This window comes from Ambystoma mexicanum, chromosome 4q (genome assembly GCF_040938575.1).
Source record: "Ambystoma mexicanum isolate Mex_15411 chromosome 4q, UKY_AmexF1_1, whole genome shotgun sequence".
NCBI lineage: Eukaryota > Metazoa > Chordata > Amphibia > Caudata > Ambystomatidae > Ambystoma > Ambystoma mexicanum.
Genome location: NC_090928.1, coordinates 1125172647 through 1125199913, shown reverse-complemented (window position 1 = coordinate 1125199913; position 27267 = coordinate 1125172647). Strand labels below are relative to the sequence as shown.

At 44.9% G+C, this 27267-nt stretch overlaps 1 protein-coding gene across 3 annotated transcripts in view; it reads right to left on the bottom strand.

Moving 5' to 3' along the window:
* Positions 1-22526: 22526 nt before the first annotated feature.
* The window catches only part of ENAH (ENAH actin regulator), a 1361004-nt gene continuing 1356263 nt past the window's right edge, over positions 22527-27267 (bottom strand). For 2 of the 3 annotated variants that reach the window (XM_069608701.1, XM_069608702.1), the window contains one exon: positions 25370-25556. In XM_069608701.1, coding sequence (XP_069464802.1) covers positions 25519-25556 — 38 coding nt within the window. In that variant the 3' untranslated portion in view covers positions 25370-25518. Of the gene's footprint in view, positions 25557-27267 lie in introns of all 3 variants that reach the window. The other variant, XM_069608703.1, reaches the window with a different exon arrangement.

Here is a 27267-nt window from a genome sequence, read left to right as displayed (position 1 = left end):
GGCTTTGTAAAGATGTTGTATAGGGTAGGAGAGACACAGGAGCCCTGAGGCACGCCACAGGTGATGGGCATAGGGTCAGCAGCTGCTAGTGGGGAGAAGACTCGCATAGTACGGTTGTTAAGAAAGGATTGGATCCAGTCGGTTGCCTCTTGGGAAAAGTGAGCTGCCGATTGTAAGTGGTTACAAAGGATGTCATGGTTGACAAGGTCGAATGCAGCTGAGGGATCAAGTAGTAACCGTAGTGCTGTCTTACCCTCGTCTCTCAGCTCATCTATCTGTGTCTTGAGATCTACGAGTGCGGTCTCAGTTCCGTGCTGGGGTCTGAAGCCGGACTGTCGGACTCCTAGAAGGTGGTGATATTCAAGGTAGTGTTGGATTTGTTGATCCGCTATTTTATCAAGGATTTTGAGAAGGAATGGCACGGTCGTAATGGGACGGTAGTTGGTGGGGGTGGAAGGATCACTCCTTAAAAAACCCGGGTTTTTTAAGGAGTGGGAGGACCCAAGATTGTTTCAAGTTGTTGGGTATGGTACCTGATGTGAAAGATGCATTTATTAGTTTGGTGATAAATGGTGCAAGTTAACGAGCTGCATCTTTTATCAATTGTGCAGGGCATAAGTCCCCATGGCAATTCGAGGATTTGAGCGTAAGAATAACATTTTCAACCTCTTTGGTGGAAACTCTACGGATGTTGAATTGGGGAATTGGCACCGGACGGGGCGTCAATTTGGAAGGCGTCACTGAGGAACTGGTGAGGCTAGGTTTGGAAGTGGAAAGGAGGGAATGCAAGGAGGTAATTTTATTTGCTAGGGCATTTTGTATACCTGTGCACCAGTTTTTGTCCTTGATGCACGAGTCGGGCATCTGTACAGGGGATTCTACCTATTTCAGGATTACAAAGAGATCTTTTGTGTTAGATTTAGCTTGAGATATTCGCAGGTTATAGGAGGTTTGTTTAGCCAGAATAATTTCTTTTTTGTACTGAGAGGCTGGTATACTTAGATTTTTCTTATTGTTTTCTGAAGGGTCTAACCTCAAAATTTTTTCACAGCGTCGTTTCTCCTGTCTGAGAACCTTAACATGGGGAGAAAACCAAGTATTCATGTGTTTACAATTTTTACTCTTTCTTAACTTTATAGGTGCTATGTCGTCAAGTGAGGAAAGCATTACTTTATTATACAGGTCTACCATACTGGAGGGATCAGTGCGGTCCGGAATGGGGTAGGTAATATCAAAGGTATAAGGTTTTCAGGAGTAATGTTTCCTTTGTTTCTGGTCGGGACAGCTGGAGCTATACTGTCAGGTTGCGGTGGTGCTGCCTCTAGTGAGAACAAGATCAGGTAATGGGCAGATCAGGACTGTGGCGTTATAGATGAGACCTGGATTGGGCAATTATGCACAGCTAGCCAGTCAAGAGTTCTGCCTTTGGTGTGGGTGGGAGCTGTAATCTTCTGGGTGAAGCCTAATTCCTCCAAAGTATTGTTAATTAGAGTGGCATTAGCATCTGAGGGGTCGCTGAGGCCGAGGTTAAAGTCTCCTAATAGTATGCTCTGGGAAGAGTTCTTGAGGTTGTTTGATAGGATGTTTGTAAGGTCCTCTTCGAAAGATCCTAAAGGGCCGGGAGGCCGGTATATAAGGTGAACAGATACAGACTCTGTGTTAGATAATATTAACTTGGCAGTTAGGGATTCACAGGAACCTGAATTGTGGGGAGGAGAGATTTTCAATGTTAGTTTTGTTTTAGCTATTATGGCAAGAACGCCCCCTCGAGAGGTGGTGCGATCAAGTCTTAGTAAGGTGTAATCATCTGGGAGGGCTAGCATAATTGCTGGACCAGGTGCTGGGTGGAGCCAGGATTCAGTCACAGCTAGGAAGTCCAAATCCTTATTGTGTAGTAGGTCAGCTATGTCAGTTGCGTGGGTTACCATAGAGCGGGCATTTATAAGTGCACCCTTTGTCTCACACTGTACTAGTTTCACAAGTGGTTGCTGAATTTTATGAGTGCCTTTCTGGGCGAGGATGGGCTCTCGGAAGGGTCTGCTATTTAGTTGGAGGGGGTGTTGGGAGTTGCTAGTGTTGCGAGGGCTAGTAGTGACATACCTTAGCGATGATTTAGTTACAGGGTCATAGAGCCTTGGGAGTCTGGCATGTAGTTTAAGGTTCCTCTGTAGTGCAGTACAGGGTATAGTGATCATGTCGATCTGTTTAAGGACATTGTGCGCTGGCGCAAGTAAAGGTGAGTTGAGTAACATGGTAGGGTACTGTAATCTGCTTGTATATAGGAGTGGGAGCCTAAAATGCAGCAATTTAATTCAATTCACAAGCACAGACATTGGGTCACCTAGATTCGATTTTGCAATGGGAGCCTAAAATGCAGCAATTGAAATGCACAGACAATGGATCACCTGGAAATAATTTTGCACTGAGAGTAAGGCAATGGTGTTGGTGTACAACAGGATGCAGAGTGCACAGTCAAATATGCAGCTGGAATCACGTTCTGTAATGGAGGTAGTCACTCAGTAATAATTGTGTATTGATTGTGTAGTAAAGGAGCACGCAAGACCAATTGTACATTGTGTGCTTAGAATGATGTAAAAGTAGGCGTATAGTACACATTCATCGAACAGGCATTTATGTCTAAATAAGCACAGGTTATTGGGACTAAGACAGTCTCAGGACAGTTGCTGGCCTTGCCTTCAGGGCCTTTCCAGGAAGGGCCAGCTTGCGCCTCCCGGCGTCGGAGAAGCCAATCATCCGGCACCTCTCGTCGGGTGAGGAAGCACAGAGGAGGGTAGGATTTAAAAGGCACAGGCGGCCATCTTGGAATGGTTTCCAGCTCGTATCTTGCAATGGCGATCGTGTGGCTGTGGCTCAGCCAGATGGACAGCCACAGCTTTGTGAATATTGCAAATATGGCGATAACACGAGCGTTACAATTGCAAGTGTAAAAATTAATAAAAGCAATGTAAACGGTTACCACGCCTAACGCACTAAGAATAACCAAGGGAGTGGGATATTTCTGTGGCTGAGGGTGACATACCCAAGTGCAGTCCTGCACTAGGGGAGACAGCTATGGTCCGCTGCTCCAGCAGTGGCTAGGAGCTCCTGCTCCAGCTCGGACGGTTTTCAAGGACTAGTTTAACTGGACTGAATAATGGGGATTATCACCAACTCCAGATCAGTGTTGGTAATTCTATTACCACAAAATAAAAATCAGTTGGATAGAATTCCCAAAGAAAAATCCATTAAACTCATAATGAAGCCATCTTTGGAGGCATTAAACTCAGGCTCAACATTCCAAAGCAATGCAGATGAACGCACCAATATCATCAACCAATTGTTGTGGAGGAGGCATCTATTGGCTTGAGGAGATGTGGTTTACATTCTAATTGGGCGACTATGGATTTCTGACACCAGACTTCTAGTTCAGCTTCCTCAATTTCCTGTTATCACACACCACCTTTCTGGGACCAACAAAATCATCATTGACTCTCAACAACAACTTGTTATACGATGTGTAAAACAACCATCATCGCACACTAACAATGAGGGTAAAATATAACATGAAACATTTCCATCTTAGAGCACATTTGTAGTGATTTTGACATTTCCATTATCAACTACTATCTCTGCAGAGATGTTAACCTTATCAAAATTACACATCTCTGTGGGGTCTTTAAAAACGTTTGTGGTGTTATTGACCTTCAGACTCCCTCAATCATCTTAAATTCTGTATATCAACCAACTAAAACTCCCCTCACAGTGACATGGCCAGTCATAACACCGACATAACAACCCCTGCAAGACTTGTCCTTGGCCTCAAGCCCAGGGATCGTTTTTCTCCAAGACTGAAATCTCTGCACTGAAATCCCAGTGGCTGCGAGGATTAAGTTCAAAACCCTCTGCATTGTCCCCAAAGCCTCCTGGGGCCGCAATACCTTCAACTCGCTCTTCCCAAATATCTTCCTTTTCGAGCTCTTCGCTCATCCGCCTCCAACTCCCTCAGGGTCAGTCTCTTCTCCAAGCAACAAGTTGGTGGTTGATCTGTCTCTTCGGCAGGGGCCTCCCTCTGGAACAGCCTTCCTGAAACTTGAGAACCATCTGCGGTTCCAGAAGCACCTCAAAACCTTCCTCTTTGCTTCTGCTTTCTCTCCCCCTCTCCCCTGCTGAATCCCTGGCTGAAACTGCAACGGTTACCTGGCCACCCTTCTGATCTCGGGCCCTGGACCCGCCAATTGCATCCCTGGCAACCCCCACACCTTGGGACTGTTGTTCTGTATCTCTACAGTCTCCCTACCAGCACTTACGTCTGCTCTTACCTGCGCTTGCCACCATCTGGCCGTTCTATTATCTTATTTATTCTACTATCCCATCTACTGCTCTTTCCCCTCTCCCATCCCCCTCGCACTTATCCCTTTCCCCCTTCCCATGCACTTGTGCGATCTGAATGACACCTGGCCTAGTCGGATCGTTGTCTGTCTTCACTCTGTTTCCCCCCCCTTGCTTTGTCGCGCCTCGAAACACTTGTGTATAGGTGCGTTATAAATGCCATATCATATCACAAGGGAAAACTACCCTCATCTGTTCAGTGATCCCCCCATGTTGCATTGCCACACTTAGCCTTGTTCATAAGAGGAATTCTGTTAGTATTTCATGGAACAACACACCTATGGCCCATAGGTCAACACAAAACCCACATGTCCAACTCACCCTGCATCATAGCAACTCAGAGAAAGCAAATCATGTACACCCACATCTGTACTAATTAACACTTCAGGATTTGCAGATCACATTTGCTATGCTCCCACCAATCCCCACCTTCCTCCTTTTCAGTATGTAATGCCAAGAAGCCACCATAATAGTTTAAGCCACATCATACAAGATCCATTTACCACACATTGTTATATACCATCTATGACTAACGTTGTCGCACATCATCTTCGCACAGATGGTATCATCATTATTATCCCACTCTACCACTATGAAGACTTTAATAGCATCCTTACCAAACAAAACATTGCTTTGAGGACTAAAACATCAATCTAATCAAACCATCTCTATGGGGTTTTCAAACTCATGTTTATCACACACCATTTCTGTGGGAATTTGAGCACCCTTATAAACACACACCATTGCTGTGGAGACCTTAACATCACTATATTCAAACACCATCGCTGTGGGGTCTTCAACCTCATTTTTTTAATCACACTCCATGTCTAAGGGGGGGTTTAACAGCATTAGGATCACACACCATCTCTGTGGGGACATAATCATCACCATCATCACACACAATCTCTGTGAGGACCTTAAAGCCGTTATAACATGCCATCTCTATGGGACTTCAAGATCATTTTCACACTCCATACATGAACTGAAATGTGGTCTTCCATAGTGAAACTTTTGCATTTTGGCGTTTTATTAAATGCATGTTTTCTAGAACACTGGTGGGGTTGGGGTATTAGTGGGTTAGAGGAGGAATCATATGCAAAACCAGCATTGTTGATGTGTGAAGGCCAGAGGCAGTGCCTGAGTCCTCAATGCCAGTATGGTTCTGTGTGGTTTGTGACAGTGGCACTTGGATTTCTCTTTTATCCAGACAGGAGAGCCCAAAATCTATTAAATGACAGCACTGCGATACTTGATTTTCCACTGCCTTAGGGGTTGAGTCAAATAAATAGACTCAAATAGAGAGGAGAGCTTTGGGAACTCTGCGTCAGGTTAATTTGGTATTAATAGACATAAGGCTACCATGTTTGGGGTGGAATATGTGTGTGTAGTTTAAGGTGGTAGGAGAAGGAGGGGTACATCATTTTAGATGGGGAAGGGGGTGATGATTTATGAGGACAACCATTGAGGAGTTGAATACTAGATGTTTCTGTTCCAGTTTTTTGTTGACCTCTGTGTGGCCCCTGGGCGGTCTTTATCAAAATTCTTATCACACACAATCTGTGTGGTGACTTTAGTGTTATCATAATCACATGCCATATCTGTGGAAACCTAATTTTGTACTTGTAATTATTTAGTATTTTATTTATTCTATAGCGGCTAATGCTTGAGCGCTTAACATCATAATTACATACCGTCTCTGTGGGGACTTGAATCTTGCCATAATCATACACCACCTCTATGGGGACGTTTTATCATAATCACCATATCTGTGGGGATCTTATGTATTTGTCAATGTTTAGCATTTAATCTAGATTTCTATAGTGGCTAATGCCCGAATGCTTAACATCATCATAATTACACACTTCCTCTGTGGGGACTGGAGTATAGTCCTAATCACACACCATCTCTATGGGACCTCATCATCATTGTAGTCATACACCATCTCTGTGGGGACTTAAGTGTTATCATAATCTCTTGCCATATCTGTGGGGATCTTATTTTGTATTTGTAAATGTTTAGTATTTTATCTAGATTTCTATAGTGGCTAATGCCCAAGCACTTAATAGCACCACAATTACACACTGGGCCTCATTACGAGGCTGGCAGTAGCTGTGCCTGTAATACAGACGCGGCTGCCGCCAGTATTCATTTTTTTTCGGGCGCCCAGAAATTGGTATTTACCGGGTCATAACGGCCTTGCCAGACGAGGTATTTGCCAATTTCTGGGCGCTGGATAAAATTCTTCCCCATTCCCATTTGAGCCACATAGGGCTCAATGGGAATGGGGAAGTCGGATGCACAGGCGTTTATAACGGTGCCTGTGCATTCGACATGCTGTGCACGCGGTTGCCTTTCATTCCGCCAGGTCAGACCTGGTGGTTTGAAAGGCACCTGCAAGCACAACTCAGTTTGCCGGTCCGGATATAACTGTACTGGCAAGCTTACCGGTACCGTTTTATTCTGACCGGCAAGCTTTTAATGAGGCCCACTGTCTTTTTGGGGACTGGAGTATAGTCCTAATCACACACCATCTCTATGGGGACCTTATCATTGTAATCGCACACTATCTCTGTGAGGACGTAAGTGTTCTCATAATCACTTGCCATATCTGTGGGTATCCTATTTTCTATTTGTATTTTTTTGTATTATATATAGATTTATATAGCGACTAAAGCCCAAGCGCTTAACAGCATCATAATTACACACTGTCTCTGTGGGGACTTGAGTATAGTCCTAACCACACACCATCTCTATGGGGACCTCATCATCATTGTAATCACACACCATCTCTGTGGGGACTTTAGTGTTATCATAATCACTTGCCATATCTGTGAGGACCATATTTTGTATTTGTATTTATTGTATTATATTTAGATTTATTTAATGGCTAATGTACAAGTGCTTAACAGAACCATAATGACACACTGGGCCTCATTATAAGCATGCTGGTCCGGAAAGAACGGTGCCGGTAAGCTTACCAGCACCGTTGTTTCCGGACCAGCATACTACGGGTTTGTCTGCCGGAGCCGCTGTGCCTGACAGGGCAGACCCTGCTGGACACAGCAGCCATGGTAGGCAAACCGTCACGGAAGCACCGGCACCATTATTAACGGTGCCGGTGCTTCCATGGTCCCCACTCCCATGGAGTCCTATGGGACTCCATGGGATTGGGGATCAACAGGATTACCGGCAACTGAACTTTGCGGCCGCCAGGGTTGTAATACCCCGGTGTTACCGTGAAGTCAGGCGTCAGTAATTCGTTACGGGTCCGGCAGCAACTGCCGGTATCACCGGCAGGGTTACCGCCGGACCCGTAATGAGGCCCACTCTCTCTGTGGGTGCTTGAGTATAGTCCTAATCACACACCATCTTTATGGGGATCTGACCATCATTGTAATCACACACCATCTCTGTGGGCACGTAAACATGATTTCAAGTACACACTGTCTTTGTGGGGTCCGTTTCATGATTATCGCACACGAGATCTGTGGAAAATCTAACTTTTCCATAATCAAACATGTCCCCTATAGGAAAGTTAACTCCACTCCAATTATACACATTCCAAAAGAAGAAAGCAACATCATTTCCATTACACCATTTCTAAAGAGCAGATATGAGTTAGCAGGGAAGATGATTCCTATGAAAGAATGAAATCTGAATTTGAATTATTTATTCCTTTTTGGCCATAGTGTGTCAGCCTGGGTCAATCAAGTCATCTCCTGCGTTGGTCATCTTTTCTGGAACATTTTGAGTGTTTATAATAGTGTTTAATGCCAGAAACTAAGTTCCTTTTTATGTTTCGCATGCAAATTAAACATCTTGTGGGAAATGTCAAACCCTCAAAATGCGCCTGTTGTGATAGCTATAATGCAAGCAGATACTCGCATGCATAAATAAGATTGTATAATGTATATTATGCTTATGGTGCAATCCATCCTAAATAAGAATAATAAAGTAAGTCCCCACAAGGATGGTAACACGTCCCTGCAAAGATGGTACCGCACACACGAGTAAAAATAAGCATTTTTGCAAATATGAAGTTGGATCCTCTATTATGATTTTTTTCTGAACATAGTTCTGCTATTAGCCCATTTCTAAAACATTGGGAAGGGTTAGTCCCCACAAGGCTGGTTTCCACATATAGTCCGCACAAGAGATAGGGCGGGGGGTGGGGGGGAGTATATGGCCCTGCCCCCTCAAAACTCTTGCCGGGGAGATCAGTTATTTTTTTTTTTAATCCAATCAGGAACGGGCCCAACGTATCCAATGTTGGGTCAGGGACCAGGTTGAGTCACTGTCAATGACCACCTTGCCCTCAATAAAGGAGGCCAGAGACAGAAGCAAAAAGATTAAGAAATCATGTTGCCGATCATTCGGGAGCTATACCAACACAAGAGTCATAAGGTGGCCAACTAGACACACTTTCACCAGGAGGAACCTACCATTGGGATCTCTTAGCACTCCCAATTTTATGAAAGGTGTGTCGTTAGAAATTAGGATCGTTATGCATCTCTCGAGTAAAATAAGAGGCAAAACATTATTTGGTAAAATTCAGCATCTCAGCCTTTTCTCATTCTGTGCAACTAAATGGGTCTCGTGTCGCAATATTACCATGGCCTCCAGTAATCAAAAACAGTTCAACAATGACTTTCTTTTAACCTAAAGTTCATATCCTGGACATTAAGGGTTACTACCTTAAATATTTCCAACTGCACCATCATATAACAGGTTTTACCCCCCATACAAGTGACCAGAGTGTACCACATGTGCGTTCCTCCCCATAATGGAGAGTCCCCTTGGCCCAAGATCCAGCTTCTGAGGAGCGAGGCTACGAAAGTTCAGTTGTCTCAGATCCTGATGGAGGTGGAGAGGAGCAATGAGACTCTGGATTCATAATAGGCATCGCTTCTTGCATCAATCTGACCACCTTACATTCCCAGGCAGCAGAATATATCACTGAACCGGGGCATCCCCATTTATATTTGATCCCCTTCTCATGCAGCCATGTATTGAAATCCACAAAAGCCTTTCTTTTTGACACTTTGAGGGCACTAGGTCCTGCAGGCGCAGCAGTTTGGCAAGGTTGAAGAAAACATCAGGAACAAACAGGTTTTGATCTGGCTGCTTGCATATTTATTTTGGTTTTTTACTTTGAAGTGAACTCATCAGAATGCCTAGTAGTTTGTTTTGTATTTGAACAGAGAAATAGGTCCAGAGCGTACAATCCCGTTCAGTCTCCCCCAGATTCTGGGTGCTCCAATCCAGTAAGAATGGTGAATAATAGGTCTTGTATGTAGGTATTCATCGCAGAGTCCTTAATCCGCAAGGGAATACCACAGATCCAGATATTATATCTCTGCAACCTATTTTCATTGTTCTCGTGGCACAACTGGATAAGAGCCCATTTTTCCAGGCCAGTGATCCTGTAGTTGAATAGTGAGGAATCGTAATGTATCCCACATGTAGTATTTTCAATGTGCGATTCAGCACCATCAATCCTCTCATCAATAGCTGCAACCTTCTTCAGAGATGGTGCCATGATCTCCCTTTTAATTTCACCCAACATCTGGAGTAGATCAAGCTTTGTATCAGGGGCAGTCAGCTCAATACCTTCCTTCCCCCAACCTCAGATGAGCTTGTGCTTCCAATGTGGTCTCAATTCTGCACATTTTCTCCTGATTGGGCATCAGGGCCATCACATCCCAATTTAAACTGTGGATGCCATTTTCGTGTGTGTGGGGGTCCCTCTGGCAGAAGTTCAGGGTGGAAATTAACAGTGCCCCGGTAGGATAAAGAAGCTAAGCCTGTTAAATAGAGATCCACCTTACTTGCATGAATGCGGGCAACCTGTATGAGGGACCCCTTCTGCTCCACACATACCTCAGATGTAAAATCACCATGGTGTGCATAGCAACTGTCCCGGCAGGAGATCAAACAAGCTCCAGTTCATGGGCTCACGGTTGGGAATCATGGGCCTCATGCAGTTATAAGGGCAGCCAGCAGGTGTTTCTCAGCTTTTAAAAACAAAGCAGTGCAAACATTTATGGAGTGCAGGGAATCGCAAGATCGAAGCTCTGCTCAGTCAGCATGCACTCCCGGCCGGGTGGGAGATTCTGGGGAGCTCAGATCAACAGTCAGCAACTCAGGGTGTCAACAGAAGCCAGCTAATTCACCCCACAGAGGCATGGGCGGTGGGTTTCAAACAGGCATAAAAGGCCCTCAAGCCTGTGATAACACCTGCTTGGTAAAACGGGCCTCCAGCATGACCCCATTTTAGAGAGGTCCAGCACTCTAGAGATCAGGTTATGTGGGGATGCAGCATCCAGGTGCTCCTCAGAACGGACCACTCTTCGGATTCACCAAGCCACCATCAAGCAAGTCTTGCATGCTTCTCACCCAACCATGCCCCCTCCTCCCAAAAGAGCAGTCTTCAACTGCTTTATCAATTAAGAGCATCAGTCATTGAACACCTGCTATCATGGTTCCTAAGAAAACACTACTGAAACAGCTCTCACCTCAGTTTCAAATATTCTCACCACTCCTCCATCCTTCTAATGTACCTCTGCATCATTCACCACTGCAGACCATCCATCCCTTTTTCAGACCCTCTTTCTCCTTGGCATCAATGACGCTGCTCTCGATTGTGTAGCCTACCTCTCCAACAGCCACATCTCATGGAACTTCTACTTCACCATACCACATCTGGCAGAGGTCCACAAGAGGAGTTGGCACACTCCTCTTATCACTAAACCTTCTGCCTGGGCAAGGTCATCTCATACATGTGGCTTTTACTACCAGCTCTTCGCAGAGAACACCAAGATCTTTTGCTCCAAACCCTCCTTTACGCCAGATATCTGTGAAGACCTCACTAGCTTCCCATTAGCCATACATCATGTGTTCATTTCATGCTGCCTGATAAATCCATCACAGAAGCCCTCTTTCTCCTTACCTCTAATCCCAATCCAGCAGTGCCATATTTTTTCATCCATACCTCCTCACTCCTTCACCTATCTACGTATTCCTGCACCACTGCTCAGCAACAGACCTCTGAATGGTTCTCCAAGCACAAAAATATGATCAGTTCATACTCCTCGTCTGTAAACACATCCATGGTCTCCCCTCACCCCCGTACTATTCTGACTGTATTGTGCTCTGCTTTCACTCCCAATCTCTAAAATTGTTTCTGCAACCTTTAAGTCTCACGGTTGCACTCCTCCCTACTTACATCCCCACTGGAATGTCCTCCTAATGGATATTAAAGCCAGCCCTTAAGAGGAACTGTTTATAAGTAGACTTTGGCTTCCATGCCCCAACTCCACCCGCTCCCAATGACCACAGCAATCACTCCTGAAAATATTTCATCCCTGCTGTTTAATAAATACAAAAACCCCACTCACTCCAAAGAATGGAAATAGTATTTAAGTAATGGTACATCTACCACAACAAATAGTCCAAAATTGGACTAATTAAAATCCTACAGCGCTTAAAGTGCATAAGTAAATGTTCCCCACGGAGAAAATGTGGAAGTGCAGACCATGCTAGAGTGCCAAAATGCAAAGATTCCCTCCCTCCCCCCATCCCACAGCAACGCCAACTCTCTTGGGCCAACAACTATTTTAGTGTTAAATATTAATCATGATTAAACCAATCTGATGAGCCAAGTGTCCAAAGACGGATTTCCCTGCATCCAGCAAAAAAGATGCATAAACACAAACTAAGCAGCAACGGTTGATGTGGTTTTAGTACACAGAACAATTCTTGTGTTGGGTACCCATTTCTATTTTACAGGTAGTCCATGTTTTGTTTTTAGAAACGTTTCAGAGTCCTGCCTAGTGTAGCTAATCCTTACAATTTGGGAGAAGGGAAAGAAGGCAGAGTACGCTTATTTACCTTTTGCCATTTGCGATATGCTTGAAGTTATATGCTTTAAACCACAACTCGTACAGGAATAAGCTACTTACTTGTTAATTCTGTTCTGCAGCACTGGTATCTTTCATAGATTCACATGCTGTTGAATATTCCCAGTCGTGTCCGGCTGGGAATTCTTGGTAAAAAGCAGTTTCAATCAAAACAAGAAACTGCACTGATTTTATGGTGCTATTAGAATAGTTCTTGGTCATTTAGTCTTTAGCCATTAGGCAGCACCTTCAGATTCTTCACTGTATGGCAGACTTTGTAGTCCTCTTCCCAGGTCTCCCTTTACTCAAGTTTATTTTGACACGCATTCTACCTATAGGTAACCCCCAGGAGGCCATTTTCAGAGTCTTTAAATACACAGAATAGTGCAGGAATGAGCTTCCTGTGGGGTGATGGGAGGGTTGCATTTGAATCTATGAAAGATACCAATGCTTTAGAACTGGAGGTACAGATAACGGTTTCCTTCTCCAGCACTGGAGCGGTCAAAGATTCAAATGCTATTGACTATATTACAGAGAAGTAACTGATACATAAGCAGATCGGGAGAAGACAGTGCGTCTTGCCTAAGGACAACAGGCTTCGACGACTGCCTGGCCTACCCTGAACTCCTGCTGAGATCTTGTCGATAAAGTAGAACTTGGTCAAGGTATGGCAAAACGTTATGTTCCTGCAAATGTCTAGCAGCATTCCGGTCACCAGAGCTGTAGTAGGGGGCATAGCTCTTGAAGAATGCACAGTGGGTCACCACAGTTGGTCACCTAGGTAGAAGCCTTTTTGCTTGAACATGGCAAAAGGCAATGCAGGCAGCCAGCCATCTGGAGATAGCAAATTTAGAGATGTCCTTGCAAGTACTTTCATAACTGGTAAGATTTCCTAAAACATCTGGTGCGGTCTACATTGGATTTGATCACATTCTTAGCATCCAAGGAACAGAGACCTTTCAGCCTGTGTTGCAGGAAGGCTGGTGAAAACCGACAATCCCAATATCTCATTCAGGCAAAACGAGGAAGTGATTTTAGGCATAAACCTTGGGTTGTGTAGAGCAGAACCTCGTCCTTGCAGAAGGGGAAGGAGGTTGCACTAATAAGGGTTTACTGTGATTTTATTGCTGAAATAACAGTGAAGTACAATTACAAAGTGCAATATATATTGCAAGAAAAAAATCAACATGCCTTTTACATTTCCCATTGTAAAAATTACTTTTTTGGGGGGAAGGGAGACACCCCCCTGACCCCTGCCCCTTACCTCTCCTCCTCTAAACTCTCGTCGTCTCCCTCCCCTTTATCCCAAAAGAAAAAAAAAAAAAATATATATATATATATATATATATATATATATATATTCCCCCCCCCCTTTTTTTTACACACAAAACTAAACTAATACCTAGCATTACACTTTATTTCAATATTTTTTTTCTGCTGGTCGGTATTTTTTACCCACTCTTAATTCGAGCAATATGGTTTCATCTTTGTAAATTCAGTTTTTATTTCCTGCAGTATTATCAATGGATACCCACAAATGGTTTGGATCTCGCTCATCCTCAGAGGCAATAGTCACTAGGGACACAGATTTACAGTAGACACATTTTATATCCACTTTGCGCATACGCTCAAATTGAGCTTGCATGAGCATAGTGAGCGCCCAAGAAGGGACCAGTTTGCGTACTGGAGAAGTTCTCAAGAGCCCTTTCATGAACTCTTTGATGAGTCTGCGAGACTGCAATGATATCAAGGACGCATGTGTGTAGCAAAACATTGCAGCAAAATGCACCTTGATGGAAGAAAAATGATAAGTTACTCACCATAGTGACTAACTTACTCCTAGCCCATAGTCCCCTTTCCTCCGTATTGTATGGGTGTCCCTCACAAGGGACGGGAAACGACCTTTCACCAGAAAAATAATCTTCCCCTTTAAATGCAGATGCATGCGGCCCTGAGAGCATGCACTCCCCTGACTCCGGCCACCAGCACCACTCCGGAGTCCTTTGATGCATCAACAATATTAAGATTGCCTAATCCTAATGACACCGGTTTTATAAGAAGGGGTGGGGGGGAGGATGGTGGGATGTATGGAGGAAAGGGGACTATCGACTAGGAGTACATTAGTCACTTCGGTGAGAAACTTATAATTACTCCTACGTCCTGTCCCCTTTCCTCCACACTGTATGGGCGATTACAACTGAATGTAGCCAGGGGTGTGGCGGTGGTGGTGGGGGGGGCAAGTTCTACAAAACTGCCTGGTCAAATGCTGCGTCTGACGTGGCACTGCACGGTTTGCAAAAGGCAGAGGGAGTAGCCCACGTAGCCGCCTTGCTGATAGTCTGCTACTGCTGTGGCCTTGGCTCCGATGGCGTGGCCATGCATGTTTGCTGGCAAAGGCTTGTGCTGCCCCGCATATCCACCTTGCTATGGAAGCTTTGGAGGCTTGACAGCCTGGTTTTGATCCTCCAAATGTGATGACAAGGGGGTCCGATTTATGGAAGCTCTTGGTTCTGTCCAGGTAAAATCTTAGCGCACGCTTGACATCCAGACAGTACAATACCTTATGAGCCTCATGTTTAGGGTCAGCAAAGAATGTCAAGAGTACTATCTCCTCTTTCAGGTGAAAGGAGGTGCTGACTTTAAGAAGAAACACAGGGTGCATTCTAAGCACCACCTTGTCCCTGTGAAATGTATATGGCTCTGAGGCAAGCAGGGCCTGGACTTTACTGATCCGGCGTGACGAGGTAAGGCCCATAAGCAGGGCCATTTTGATGGTAACTAGCCTGATGTCTGCGGATGCCATGGGTTCAAATGGCTTATGCACCAGGGTGCCCAGCTCCACATTAAGATCCCAGATTGGGTGCAGTCTTTTGATAGGTAGGTACAATCTGGTCAGACCCGCCAGGTGTCTCTTAACCACCGGATTTGAAGATGAAAAGATGTAATCGCCTGAGTTCTTGTAGGCCCTTATGGCCGCCAGATACGTGCAGCATGCGTCTACCTGCACCTGAATGAGCCAGGTGCGCTGAGAAGGATACAACATTGTCCAATGAGCATGTCAATCGGCCAATTTCTGTGATTCTGCCCAGTGACAGAACCTGTTCCACTTGCTTTTGTACTGGCTCCTGGTAGAGCCGCATCTAACCCCCCCCCACACCCCGACCCCCCTCCGCCTCCCACCTTGTATGTGGCAGGATTTGCGTGGCGACATGCTGCTATGACTCCCAGGAGGTGTTGGTACCACCAAGTCGAGGTTGCTGCTCTGCTGAGCAAATGCCCTGTGGTACTCTTGATAACTGATCTTGTCCGCAGAAGGGAAGATCCTTTGAGTCCTCGTTTGCCATATGAGACCTAGGAAGGTCAGCGTGGGCAGTAACTGACATTTGAGATTGATAGAAAAACCCAGATCATATAGTGTGTCCATGAGGGCGGAGGCCAGGTGCTGTACTGGCTCTGGGAATCCTGCCCTGACTAGCCAGTCGTCAAGGTACGGATGAATGTGGTGGCCCTGCGCCCTGGGTAGAGATGCCACCACGCTCATTAAACTTTTAAAGACCCTTGGGCCGAATTGAGTCCAAAGGTTAGAACCCTGTATTGAAAGTGAAACCCCATGATCCTGAACCGCAGGAAGGACCGATGGGATTCCAAAATCGGGACATGCAGGTAAGCATCCCTTAGATCCAGGGAGCACATCCTGGCCCCCACACACAAGGTCTTTGCAATGAAGGCTGGGGTAACCATCTTGAACTTTTGGAGGTTAAAGGAAAGGTTCAAGGAAGAAAGGTCCAAGACAACTCAGGCCAGCCTGGTTTTATCTATGTATGGAGAGAATTCGTGAATAGAAGCTCTCGCCTTGCTTTGAGGCCGGGATTTACGCCAGCAGAGTTGGCTTACCAATCTGCAGGAGCGGAGGGGAAGGAGGAGGAAACGGAGGAATTGGTACCCAGAAGCCTGTGGACACCACTGAGTGGATCCACAGGTCCATGAACCTTATCCACCAAGAGTGTACGTGAAGGGCAAGCCTCCCCGCTACCCCCCACCAATACTCGTGGATCCAGATGGACCAGTCAACATTCCCCTCCCCCCCTGAGGATGGTGCCGAGGAGGGGGACTGGAAAAAACCCTTGTTAGATGCCTTGTGCTGCTTGCGTCTATGCTGTCTTGGGTATCTATCCAGTTGTCTGGACCGTCACTCCTGGAAGCACCTGAAGCTTTCGAAGGGCCGTCCTTTGTCCGAGTACTGGTGCGATTGGCTGTAGGTCTTGGGTGCAAGTCACCCCCCTCGAAAGGCAGGTTGAGTATGCGCTCCTGAATATCTGGGTTGAATTTTGTTGCCTTGCGCCAGGCCGTCCTTCTCATGTCGGTGGCAATACATATGGTACGGCCTGAGGTGTAAATGTGGGCCATTGGGGATTATTCTGGGCCACAATTTTGGCCTCTACCAACCCAGCCTTGAACCGTGCCTGGATGTGGGCAGAGAGTTCTGTAAGGAAGTCTGCGATCTCCCGCCACAGCTTCTGATTGACGGCCGCCAGCATGGCATCAGCGTTGGCCTGACGCAGGTGGCACATGGCATCCAACTGCTTCCGAAAGCTTTTCTTCCTTGCCCAGGAGTGCAGACGCAGATGCCGCTGAGGAAGACTGGTTTGGAATATAGTTATTTCGCTGCTATAACCAAGGCGGTCTGCGGGAAGTGCATCGATAAGAGGGAATCCCCCTCTGTCTGCCTGTACTTAGCGTTGGGACGCTTGTTGGTAGGTTGGGTAGTGTGTGGCTCAATCCAGCCCTTTTTGGCTAAGGCTTTGACATTCTTAAGTGGGATTCCAGTTGTAGGAGGAAGTAGCGCAAGTACTCCAGCCAGGAACCCGCCTTGGGTTGTTCCACCAGTGGCCGTCTAGGTACTCAGCTAGACCCGGCAGCCTCTCATGGAATGATTTGGCCAACAATGGTGTGTCCGGATCTACCTACTCTTCTGTGTCCGCCGTTGTGTCCTGCGGATCTGGGGGAGCAGGAGGAGTGGTGGGCATGGGCAGCTGTGGTGTGCGGTCAGTGCCGGGGGCCTAGCCGGTGGCTGAGCTACCGTGATTGGCGCAGACGTGGGAGCCAGGGGCTGAGCTGGACACAGGGTCTGTATCCCAGTGTGTGCTTGTGGCTCTACCGAAGGGAGCATGTGCTTTATTATGTACCAGAGTATGGTACCCATCTGTGGTGATCTCATGAGGGTGAGGAACTTCTCAAAGAACCCATCTTCGCAAGCAGGATGGGGCACCGAATGGGGTAGGGGCTACTCCAGCATCGGGCCCTACGGCTGCGGTGTCCTGGGCGTGCCCTGTCTCGCCAAGTTGGGGGATTCATACCTTCCCTGCAAAGTGGAGGGATAGGATGTGGACCAGGTGACAGGCGTTGTCCAATCCCATCTGGAAGTGCGCTCCCTGCCTGATCACTGAGCGGAAAGGGAGATGGGTGAGCTGCCATTTTATCTGGCCCAGCTGCCATGTTGTCTTGCTCCGTGTCACATGCCGGAGGTGTAGCGATTGCTGAGCTGGGTCCGGTCTCTATCTGCAGGCTGAATAGTGAAGGTTGCAACCTTCCCTGCACCTCAGGTCGAGACCTGGTAGGCGAAGTGCCCTCAGCCATCATGTTGGTAGTGCTGCGTACAGGCACCTCCTGGGTACGGCACTAGGGCAAAGCCCCTCTGATCGGGACCCAGAATTAGAGCCTTGCGGGCTCTCAGCTGTAGGATCTTGCAACCCCTAAATCCGCGGGCCGGTAGCTGCAGTAGCCTCTGTCTTCTTGCTGGTTTTAGAACCTAAAAGGTCCCTCCCGCTTGGGCGCTTCCCGGGGAAGGATTTGCACTTACAGGGTCCAGAGGAGAACAGGGCACCTACCTTGGGCCTGGTCTTCATTCTCACGTATGCTTTAAGGTCCTCTGGAGGTGATCTCCCTCTATCTGGATAGCCAATTCTTCAGAGTCAAGGCATCACACGCGGTACGGCTGTCCGAGCCGTGGTCTGGGCCAAGCCACAGGAGGCAGAGTACGTGAGGGTCAGACGCCAGGAAGAGGCCTTCACAGGCTGGACACCTGCTGAAACCCACCGTCATCATGTGCCATGGAGGAACAGAGCAGTACCTGACAATTGGAAGAGAAAAAAGAAAAAGAATAACTTCTTCCGGGACGAGTGTGTGGAATTACAAGGCGCCCTAACCCAGCAGCGCTGGTGAAAGCGGTCCATTCCCGTTGACGTGTAAAAGAGGACTGGGAGGGGCACTGGTAGGCAGAGTCAGGGGAGCACATGCACCCAGGGCAGCACCCCTTTGCCCATCTAAATTTAAAGGGGAAGATGATTTTTCTGGTGAAAAAGGTTCTGTTTCCCATCCCTAGCAAAGGACACCCATACAGTATGGAGGAAAGGGGACTGGACATCGGTGCAAGTGAGACCACTCTTCACTAGAGACAACCAGTACAGTAGGACTTGCCGAGGCTGGAAATTGAGGGAGGGAAAATAAACATTGTTGGTAACGCACCAGATTGCAAACCTCTTACATTTCTTGGTATTGAAGGATTCCTAGGCGCCAAGTGTTTGCAGGTATTGGAGGGAAGGTGTAAAGGACCTGGCCGTGCCTGCAGAACATGAAGGCATCTCCAAGGCTTTCTGGATGAGGAAACAAGCTTGCGAATAACTTGCACTTGGAGTTGGCCTTTGCAGTGAAAGGCCAACTCCATGCTCAGCCCCCCCCCCCCCATGTTCATAAGAGGAAGTCTACAGTCTACTTGGCTCTGTAGGAGGAGAAACGTTTCTTGCCGGGGGAGTAGGCCACAGAGTTGACAACTGGTAGGTGAAAATGAGATGGGAACATTCCGTGGGCTAAGACACATGTCCACAGCGTTTGTGCTTTACTGGACAGGATGAGATCCCTTGTGCCTCCTTACTTTCTGATGTAGAACATTATGATAGTGTGGTCCGCGAATTTATATACCGTTTTTCCCTTCAGACGCAGCAGGAAGGACTTGAGCACCCAAACCTCTTTCCTGAGCACAAGTACATTGGTATGTAGTGTATTTTCTTATGTTGACCATGCCCCACGACATGAAGATGCCTATTTGGGATCCCTAGCCATACATGGCTTTGTGACAGGGAGGAGGGACTTGATTGTACGTACTCAGGCAACATGTTTCTGAAGCAGAGCATGAATGGGGGCGGAGTTAGTTTGTACCCTCCCATTCGAGGGGTTACTGTTCAGGTGGTTGTGTCCACGCCTGCTTCCAGGAACACCATGTGTTGCGATGAATTGTGGGTGACCTCTTCTAATTCAACGAGAAGCCTAATTGTGTTAAATGCTCCATGATGGCAGTGTGCCTGAAGCCTTGGGGGAGAGTGGAAGCATAAACTAACCAGCCGTCTAGATATGGGGAGACCTGCTTAACTGCTCCCCTGTGGTGTGCAGGAGCAAAGCATATTGTGAAAATCCATGGGGGTGAATTGGAGAACTAAATTGAAAGTGGTGGCATGCAACTATGAAATGCAAATGTGTTGGCGGCGAAAGGGTATGTGGAAATAGGTCTCTTCCATATCTAGAGACCACAGAATATCTTATTCACAAAGCTGACTTTGGATCTTTTGTAGGGTTACCATCTGGAAAGTTTGAGAGCAAATAAACTTGACGTGTCTGAGGTCTAAAATGGGACACCACTCACTGGTCTTAAACTAGAGTGTACCGCTTGATTTTTTTTTTGGGCACAAGGTACTACTACCGCTTACGTTTTTTGATGGTAGTCCCTTTATTTATTTTTGAAGTATAGGCATGTATTTTTCTGACTTGCCCGAAAGAAGAGTGGCAGGTAGTAGTTTGATGAATTCCAAGGTGTGGTCGTGCACCAGTATAGAAAGCACCAATTTGTCTAATGTGCTTTATAATTATACAATTATAATATATGGTTTTTAATAACACGCGTAACACTGAAGAGGTTCCTAAGCGCTGACCCGCGATTCAAACCTCTGTTCTGCGTCATCTTACTTCCAAGAATAGCGCATTAAAACAGAGCTATACGACCTTTACTGCCATTGTTGTTGATAAAGAGACTTGCGCCCTCCTACTGTGGGGAAGAAGAGGGTGGGGCCATAAACTAGTCCAGCTTGTTTACCGGACGGTCACTTGGGCTGCAATGTTACTAGCGGTCTGTGTCCCCCTCGGTATGACTGCAACCAATGTATGTATTGATCTTTGGAAGTATACACAGCTATCTTATATGATCAGGAGCGGTAGTGCCTGCTCGGCCATATGACCGAAAGCATTGAAAAGGACACCACTGTTGTAGAGTGGCAAGTGATAGGTCTGTGTCCCGTATCAGTTTATCACTCGTAGTGTCGCAGATCTTCCTGAAAAGATCTTCAACATCAAATCGGATGTTGACCACTTTGGCTAAGGTTAGTAGCCCTTAGCCAATCCTTGCAGCACGTTGACCACAGTGAAAACTAGCATCAGAAATGCCAACAGCCACAACAAAAGCGTGGTCAGATGTGAAATCCCTCTCTGAACAGAGCAAAGGCCTCTTGCTATTAATCTTAATGTTGGAAGATCTTCAGGCAAAATGCCGAATATGGGACTATTTTGAACCATAGCTCCCTGTCTTAGTGGGCAAAGAGGACTAGCAAATTTGCCACTTATTTGGTGGTAAAGGCAGTGGAGATCTACTTTGAAAAACATCAAGCTGTCTGCCTTCATCTAGAGGGACTGCACAGGGCAAAGGATTGGCAGATCTCTTCCATACAGCTGCTGAGACCACAGAGTAGGGGATGGGGCACTGTTCGTAAACATTTTGGGGCAATGTCTAGGCCCCTGCATTTTGAAATTGAATCGATCTTTTTGCTCGGGCTTTGAAAGGATTCTTTGTGGCCATCAGACTATCGCACCAGATGTAATTTAAAGATGGGAATAGACAATATTGCCTTTCATTACCTTTCTCATAGTTTAGACACGAAACCTCCTTTCCGTTGTTCAGTGAGCATGAAATCAAATATGTTTGCAGCTTTCCACATGGCGGTATGAAATCGCCCATTTCTTCTGGAGTGAATCCCATAGGAGTTCCTCCAGTTCTCCGTCAGCTGGCACTAGGTCATCAAACTCAAAAGAAGTGTGGGTGGAGGTAATTTATTGGCATAGATCCTCCTGGGATTCAGAATAGTATTGACTTGCTACAGGACTGGATGCTCTTCTGCCAGAGGCAGTCCTAGATGCTTAGTAGGAGCAGGAGGCCATAGTCCGGAAGGCATTGGCAATAGAGGATCAGCTCTCGGAGGGATTGAACAAAACATGGTTTGTAGTTCTGACACCAAAGGTAAGTATGCAGGCTGCTCGGAGTGCCCATGAATAAATGTGCTGCAGGACCAGATTGTTCCATTTGTTGGCAGAGGCCATGTAATCCCACTGGCTGGAAGGCACGGGCTGTTTTTGATCAGCCTCAATGGCATTGGAGAGGGCAATGATGGCAATTGGTGTGTTCCTGGGAGATCATCTTTCAAGAAGACACCCTGAGGGTCTTCAAAATCTGTAGTGAAATTAGAAGGGGGCAGAGACTGTAGCAGTAGCAGAGGACGATGACTCGGGACGTATAGCCAGAATGGTTAACAAGAGCGTCAGCAAGAACATTTTTGGAGTCCATACTCTGGTTCTCATTGACAAGGTAGTGGACAGCTCGGCTCATTGGGGCTTCATCGACGTGGACTATGCTGTCACCAACAGTGCTCTGATGGTTTATGGGAATGTTTTGTCGACGAAGACTTGTCGACGATGGGATTGTAGCCTTAGAAGAGCCTGAGGTCGTTGACTGGGTCATTGATGATGGTTTCATCTACTGTGATGAATCAATGTCTGAAAATAAAAAATCAATGTCTGAAAATAAATGACATTATCCCATACACTAGAATGGCTTTCCCCTCAAGGAACTGTAAGAATCAAAAAGGTAAAACAATCATTCAACAAAAAGATGATTACACCCGGTTAGTTTTCTAAATTTATGTACAATTGTGTTCATTCATAAAGATTACAATTCATTGTTTACATTCTTTTTTTAGAGTATTGACTCCATGAAACTATCTTTCTTCATAGTTAGAAAATCTATGACAGCAGTAATGTAATGCGATTATGTATTATAGGCATTATTTTTCACATTCAACAAATTGTTGCCCAGGGCAGTCTAGAGATACGGTCTCTCGAATTTGAACAAATTGTGGCAACTCGTATATATTGCAATTTTATTTAATTCGCTCAAAACAAGATTAGCATGTAAGAAAAGTAAAATGAAACATGATAAAAATAGCAATGAGTCAGGAGAAAAATAACAAGGAAAAAAGGGTAAATCCTTAGTGTGAAAATTCAACATTCATTAGGTTCAATTTCAGAATTGATTGACACGATGCGTCAAAATATTTTAACAATGACATTTTGAAATCAGGATGAAGAAAGACTTCAGCACCAGCACTCAAGAGTTGTACATTCAGTTTGATTGCAATTGTTTTGTTAGCCACTCATGTATGGTATAGGTTTCTCAGAGCTCAGATCACAGTGTTGAGGAAAGAAGAACTTTCCTGGAATTGGAAACGTTTGCCTAAACTGTGCACGGCTTAAGATATCCCAACATACAAAATAACCCCCCACCAGTACATAGTTTTTGTTAAAAGAAATGTTCCTCTTTAGCAGGAAACTCTTCTCTGCATCTGTTCTTCATTTTAAGGAGTGAAATCTCTAGCAGTGATACCTCCAGTGAAATACACACTGTATTTGTCAGGTTATGTACGCCACTATTCCCCCCCCCCTACACAGACTCAGTCAAATTCTGAAAGGTTCAACAAACCACGACAAAGTTAAACAAATGTAAAAACTGCATGAAACATTTCCTATTTCCTTAAAAGAAAACAAATCATGTTATTTTAGACCAAGGCACAAAACGTTTAGTGCATAAACCAGTTTCATTCACGATTTAGGACTTCAATCACCTGTCTAACTTTGGACTGTTTGTACGCATGTGTCCATGCCTTTTCGGCTAATCGTCAACATTTTGGATGACTACGAAAAATCAAACATGATTTCTGACAGGGGTAAATGTCCTTAAAGTTTAAATGTTCACCCAAAAAGTAAATTGTACATAGATATAATTGTGTCCATATGTTGTTTTCTTTAAAGTGAAATGACTTAACAAGCTTGCTGCATTTGTTGAGAACGCCTTTGCGTTGTACCATGCAGAACATAAGAGTTTTTGGAGACTGCTGTATATGCTGGAGTTGGGTAGAACTTCCATTTTAGTACACACTTCCACTATATTTGTGTCCCAAAATGCATTAAAGTTGCCAAGGAAACAGAAAAACACAGAAGAGACTCCCTTGTTGAATCTTCTTTCCAGAAGCAGCAAGTGCTGTTGATTTGCTTTGGTGGCCAGCACTTTCCGGGATCTACCACGTAAAGCTTTTGTCCTGTGTCAGCTGAGCTGCATTGTTTCGAAAGTGTACATGAAGACCTACTTACCCATCATTCGTTCAAACCCACAGGTGAAATTTGTCTTCAAAAGGATAGATCAGCACAGATCACAAAGCAAATATGGCACTGTTGCAGCTCTACATAATCCAACGTGCACCAAATGCTATTCCGATCCATTCACAGTCTTAAAAAGTTAGTTGATCAGACTTGCAGGAATATCATTCCGTTTGATCCCACAGACATATGGGAGGGCTTTAGTTTATTTTGGTACCAGGTGTCCCATCACTTCAACATCGACGCCAAACTCTAGCAGGGACAAACCACAACCATTTCATTAATGCTGGTCTCTGTTCCTAGTAGTTTCAATCAAGGTTGCTGCAATCATGTTCTTAAACCAGCAGCAAAGAGTAGGCTTTGTAATATTCATAGGAGCAGCCTATTTTGAGGCATAGGTAGGCACAGTGATGGGTGTGTATGTAGAACTGCTGGGACATCCTTGCAAGTACCTGCCATATGTATACAACTAGACTTTCCCAGTAACAAAAGATAGATGGACTACTAATCTAGAATGGTAAACTGTAAACTACACTGAAATCGTTCATACTAGACGTCCTCCAAGAATTCTGACTAACCCTTACAAGAAAGGCTGGGGACAGAATGTAATAGGATCGTGATCTTCTGTATGGCGCACTGCAGCCAGTAATTAACATTACTAGGTAACTTTTCCATCTTGGACACAAAATGAAAACAGTAATAATGGATACAAGAATGCTATGGAACCGGTGGCACAAACATCGTTACAAAACATTTCGAAAGCCTAACACTAATATACATGCATGTAAATCAATGAAAAGAAGCATGTAGCGGACAGTATGAAATTCAAAACCTAACTAGCACCTTCCTTCCTATTAAATTGACGTATAAAAGTGTAAAATAAAATTGTAACGTGTGACATGCAGATTCTTTCTGAGTTGAAAACAGTGGTGATTGTGTAAAAGTACAAAAACGTCCACATGCATAAAATAAAACAGGACATCTGTGGAAAACCAACATATGTTGCATGAATGATTTACATTTTACCATTAGTCTGGATTACATAGACTGCTTTCATTTTTGTAAAGGCCTAGTAAGAATTTGGGAAGGCATTTATACAAATACATTGGGATGATTTCAACCCTTTCTTTTCTATGCAATTTGAAGGCTCAGTAGAGAGGATTCCTATTAAACTTTCCGAAAACAGGATGTGAAATACCAATTTCTAGATCACCTGCTTATTTAAATTCTTGTGATTTCAACAAGTAATACGGTTTGAAATGTTGCGATCTCTGAAATTAATAAAGTACCATATATGAAAGGAAGACAAACCTGAGATACACTTGCAGTACACAATAGTACAACTTGCTAAATCGCTCAAAGGAAACCTCTCAAAAGCCTTCTAAAGCTCTCTCAATCTTTAAAAATAATTCTAAAATATGTGCAATTTATCTTAATGTGATATTACTCCAACATTCTGATCTTCCGACAGTCAAATTTCTGCATAACCATTGCTGTAACGTTAAGACTCTTTTCCACTGGTTTCAAAGGTCAGAAAAAGCAGCAAACTCTGAAAGAAATTGCAGATCACCAGAGTGATGCCTTTGAAAGTTCCCAGAACATGTTCACCATCCTGTGGGACATACATCGTCTGTTCTTCTCTATCGGCTTATAAAATGAAGTCCGTTTCGATTCAGGCCAAAAAGCTCTGCTCAGTCCTAGTCTCCTATGCAGAATTTGACTTGCCCAGTTCCTGACGGATTGCTAGTTGGGAAGAACATTTTTGATTAGTTGTCAAGTGCTGTAAATATAATCTGTGAACAAAATAAAATTGTGTTACATTCATCAGGCAAACAACTAATTCTTGGAAGGAGACTAAAGACCATCCCTAAAAATCAGTTTATCAGGCAGACAACGGTTTAAGAAAAATATGAAGGACTGTGCAGCTTTCCCTTGAAATGGGAAAGCTGTGCAATGAGAGTATGCGTAGATCTGGCCTGATGCCATTTTCACTAAGAACAGACCATTGATGCTGCCAAATCATCCAAACTTTCCATAGGTATACACTTCAGTTCCTGTGGCCATATAATGTAACCAAATTTGCACAATCGCATCACGCTCAAGAGAATTGCCCAACTTGCTGTAAACAGTGAAGACCTGCATCTTGGCCCTACGTTGTCTGCCTGTTCCTCGCAGACACAGGATACCTCTGCTCCCCTCACAGTGTACTGCATTCTTTCTCATTTTAAGAGACTGTCACTCAATGAGCAATGAGCTATATGATCTTCATACATCATCTTTGCCCAATCTCATTTTCACGACAGAAACCAGACTTTGCAATGCTTCAAGACCCAACTTGGTCTTCTTAATTCCCTACAGAAATGAAATGATCTGTTTAAATCCTCCCAAAATGCCTGGGGAAGTGTTAGCAATATTGTTAACAAGCCCTCCCATTTCTGTAGATCATCACTTTCTCTTAAATAGCCCCCTAGTTCAACCACCATTTGCTAAAAACCAGCAATTTGGTTTCTCAAAACTCACTCTGAAAAAGCAAACCATAGTATTGCGAGATAACGAGATCTCAATATTTGGTGTGAAATGCTACTAACCCCACTTGTACAGGTCTTAACATAGTGAACCTATTGCTTCTTCACACTGCTACTCTTTCCAAGTTTGCCTTTGTCCCCTGGCCATTCTTATCCACTTCACTGGTCTTCAGATTTACTACTATGCAGTGGACACCTGGACCCTACTCAGTATGCAGGTGAATAAAGGCTGTCAAACAATTTTGGTGCCTCCCTTAGTGAATGGATGAGTGACAATTGGCTAAAACCAGGCAACGAACGACCATTGGGGCTTTTGCCCACCCCCACCACTGAAATACAGGCCCATTGCAGACTTCCAATAGCTGTGTAGGTGAGCAAGGTGAAGGACAGGACACAGATAAAGTCTGGGGCTACGCTGTTGACAAAGGCCTGGCAATTAGTTCTGTAACATGTTTCCACCAACACTTTTCTGGAGAAATATTGAAGGAATCGGAACCGTGTTGGGACATTTCCAAATTAAAAAAAAACCACTCAGGTGCAATCAACTACAAAATATGGGCACACTTTGAAGACAAAGTAAGTCATGGGTAGTTTATTTGTTAGGAGTGAAACAAAAAAAAAAATTATAAATGAATGGTGACGAACTAAAGTATTCAGCCTATCAGCACTTGCATGGCCGGAGAGATATTGGGAGGATTAGAGGGGACAGAAGGCAATTCATCTTCACAACAGTCCTCACGTGTCTGGTCTTCTACAAGAAGGGGAGATGTATGGCAGCTTTGAACATAAAAGCTTTAGCTGAAGAGTAGCACTCTAATGCGTGTAAATGAGTTACTACATAGCCTAACACCACATTGCGTCTAGAATACTGACAACAAGACAAGTGCTTTAAAAAGTAGCTTTATTTTGCGACTCAGTTTATATCCATA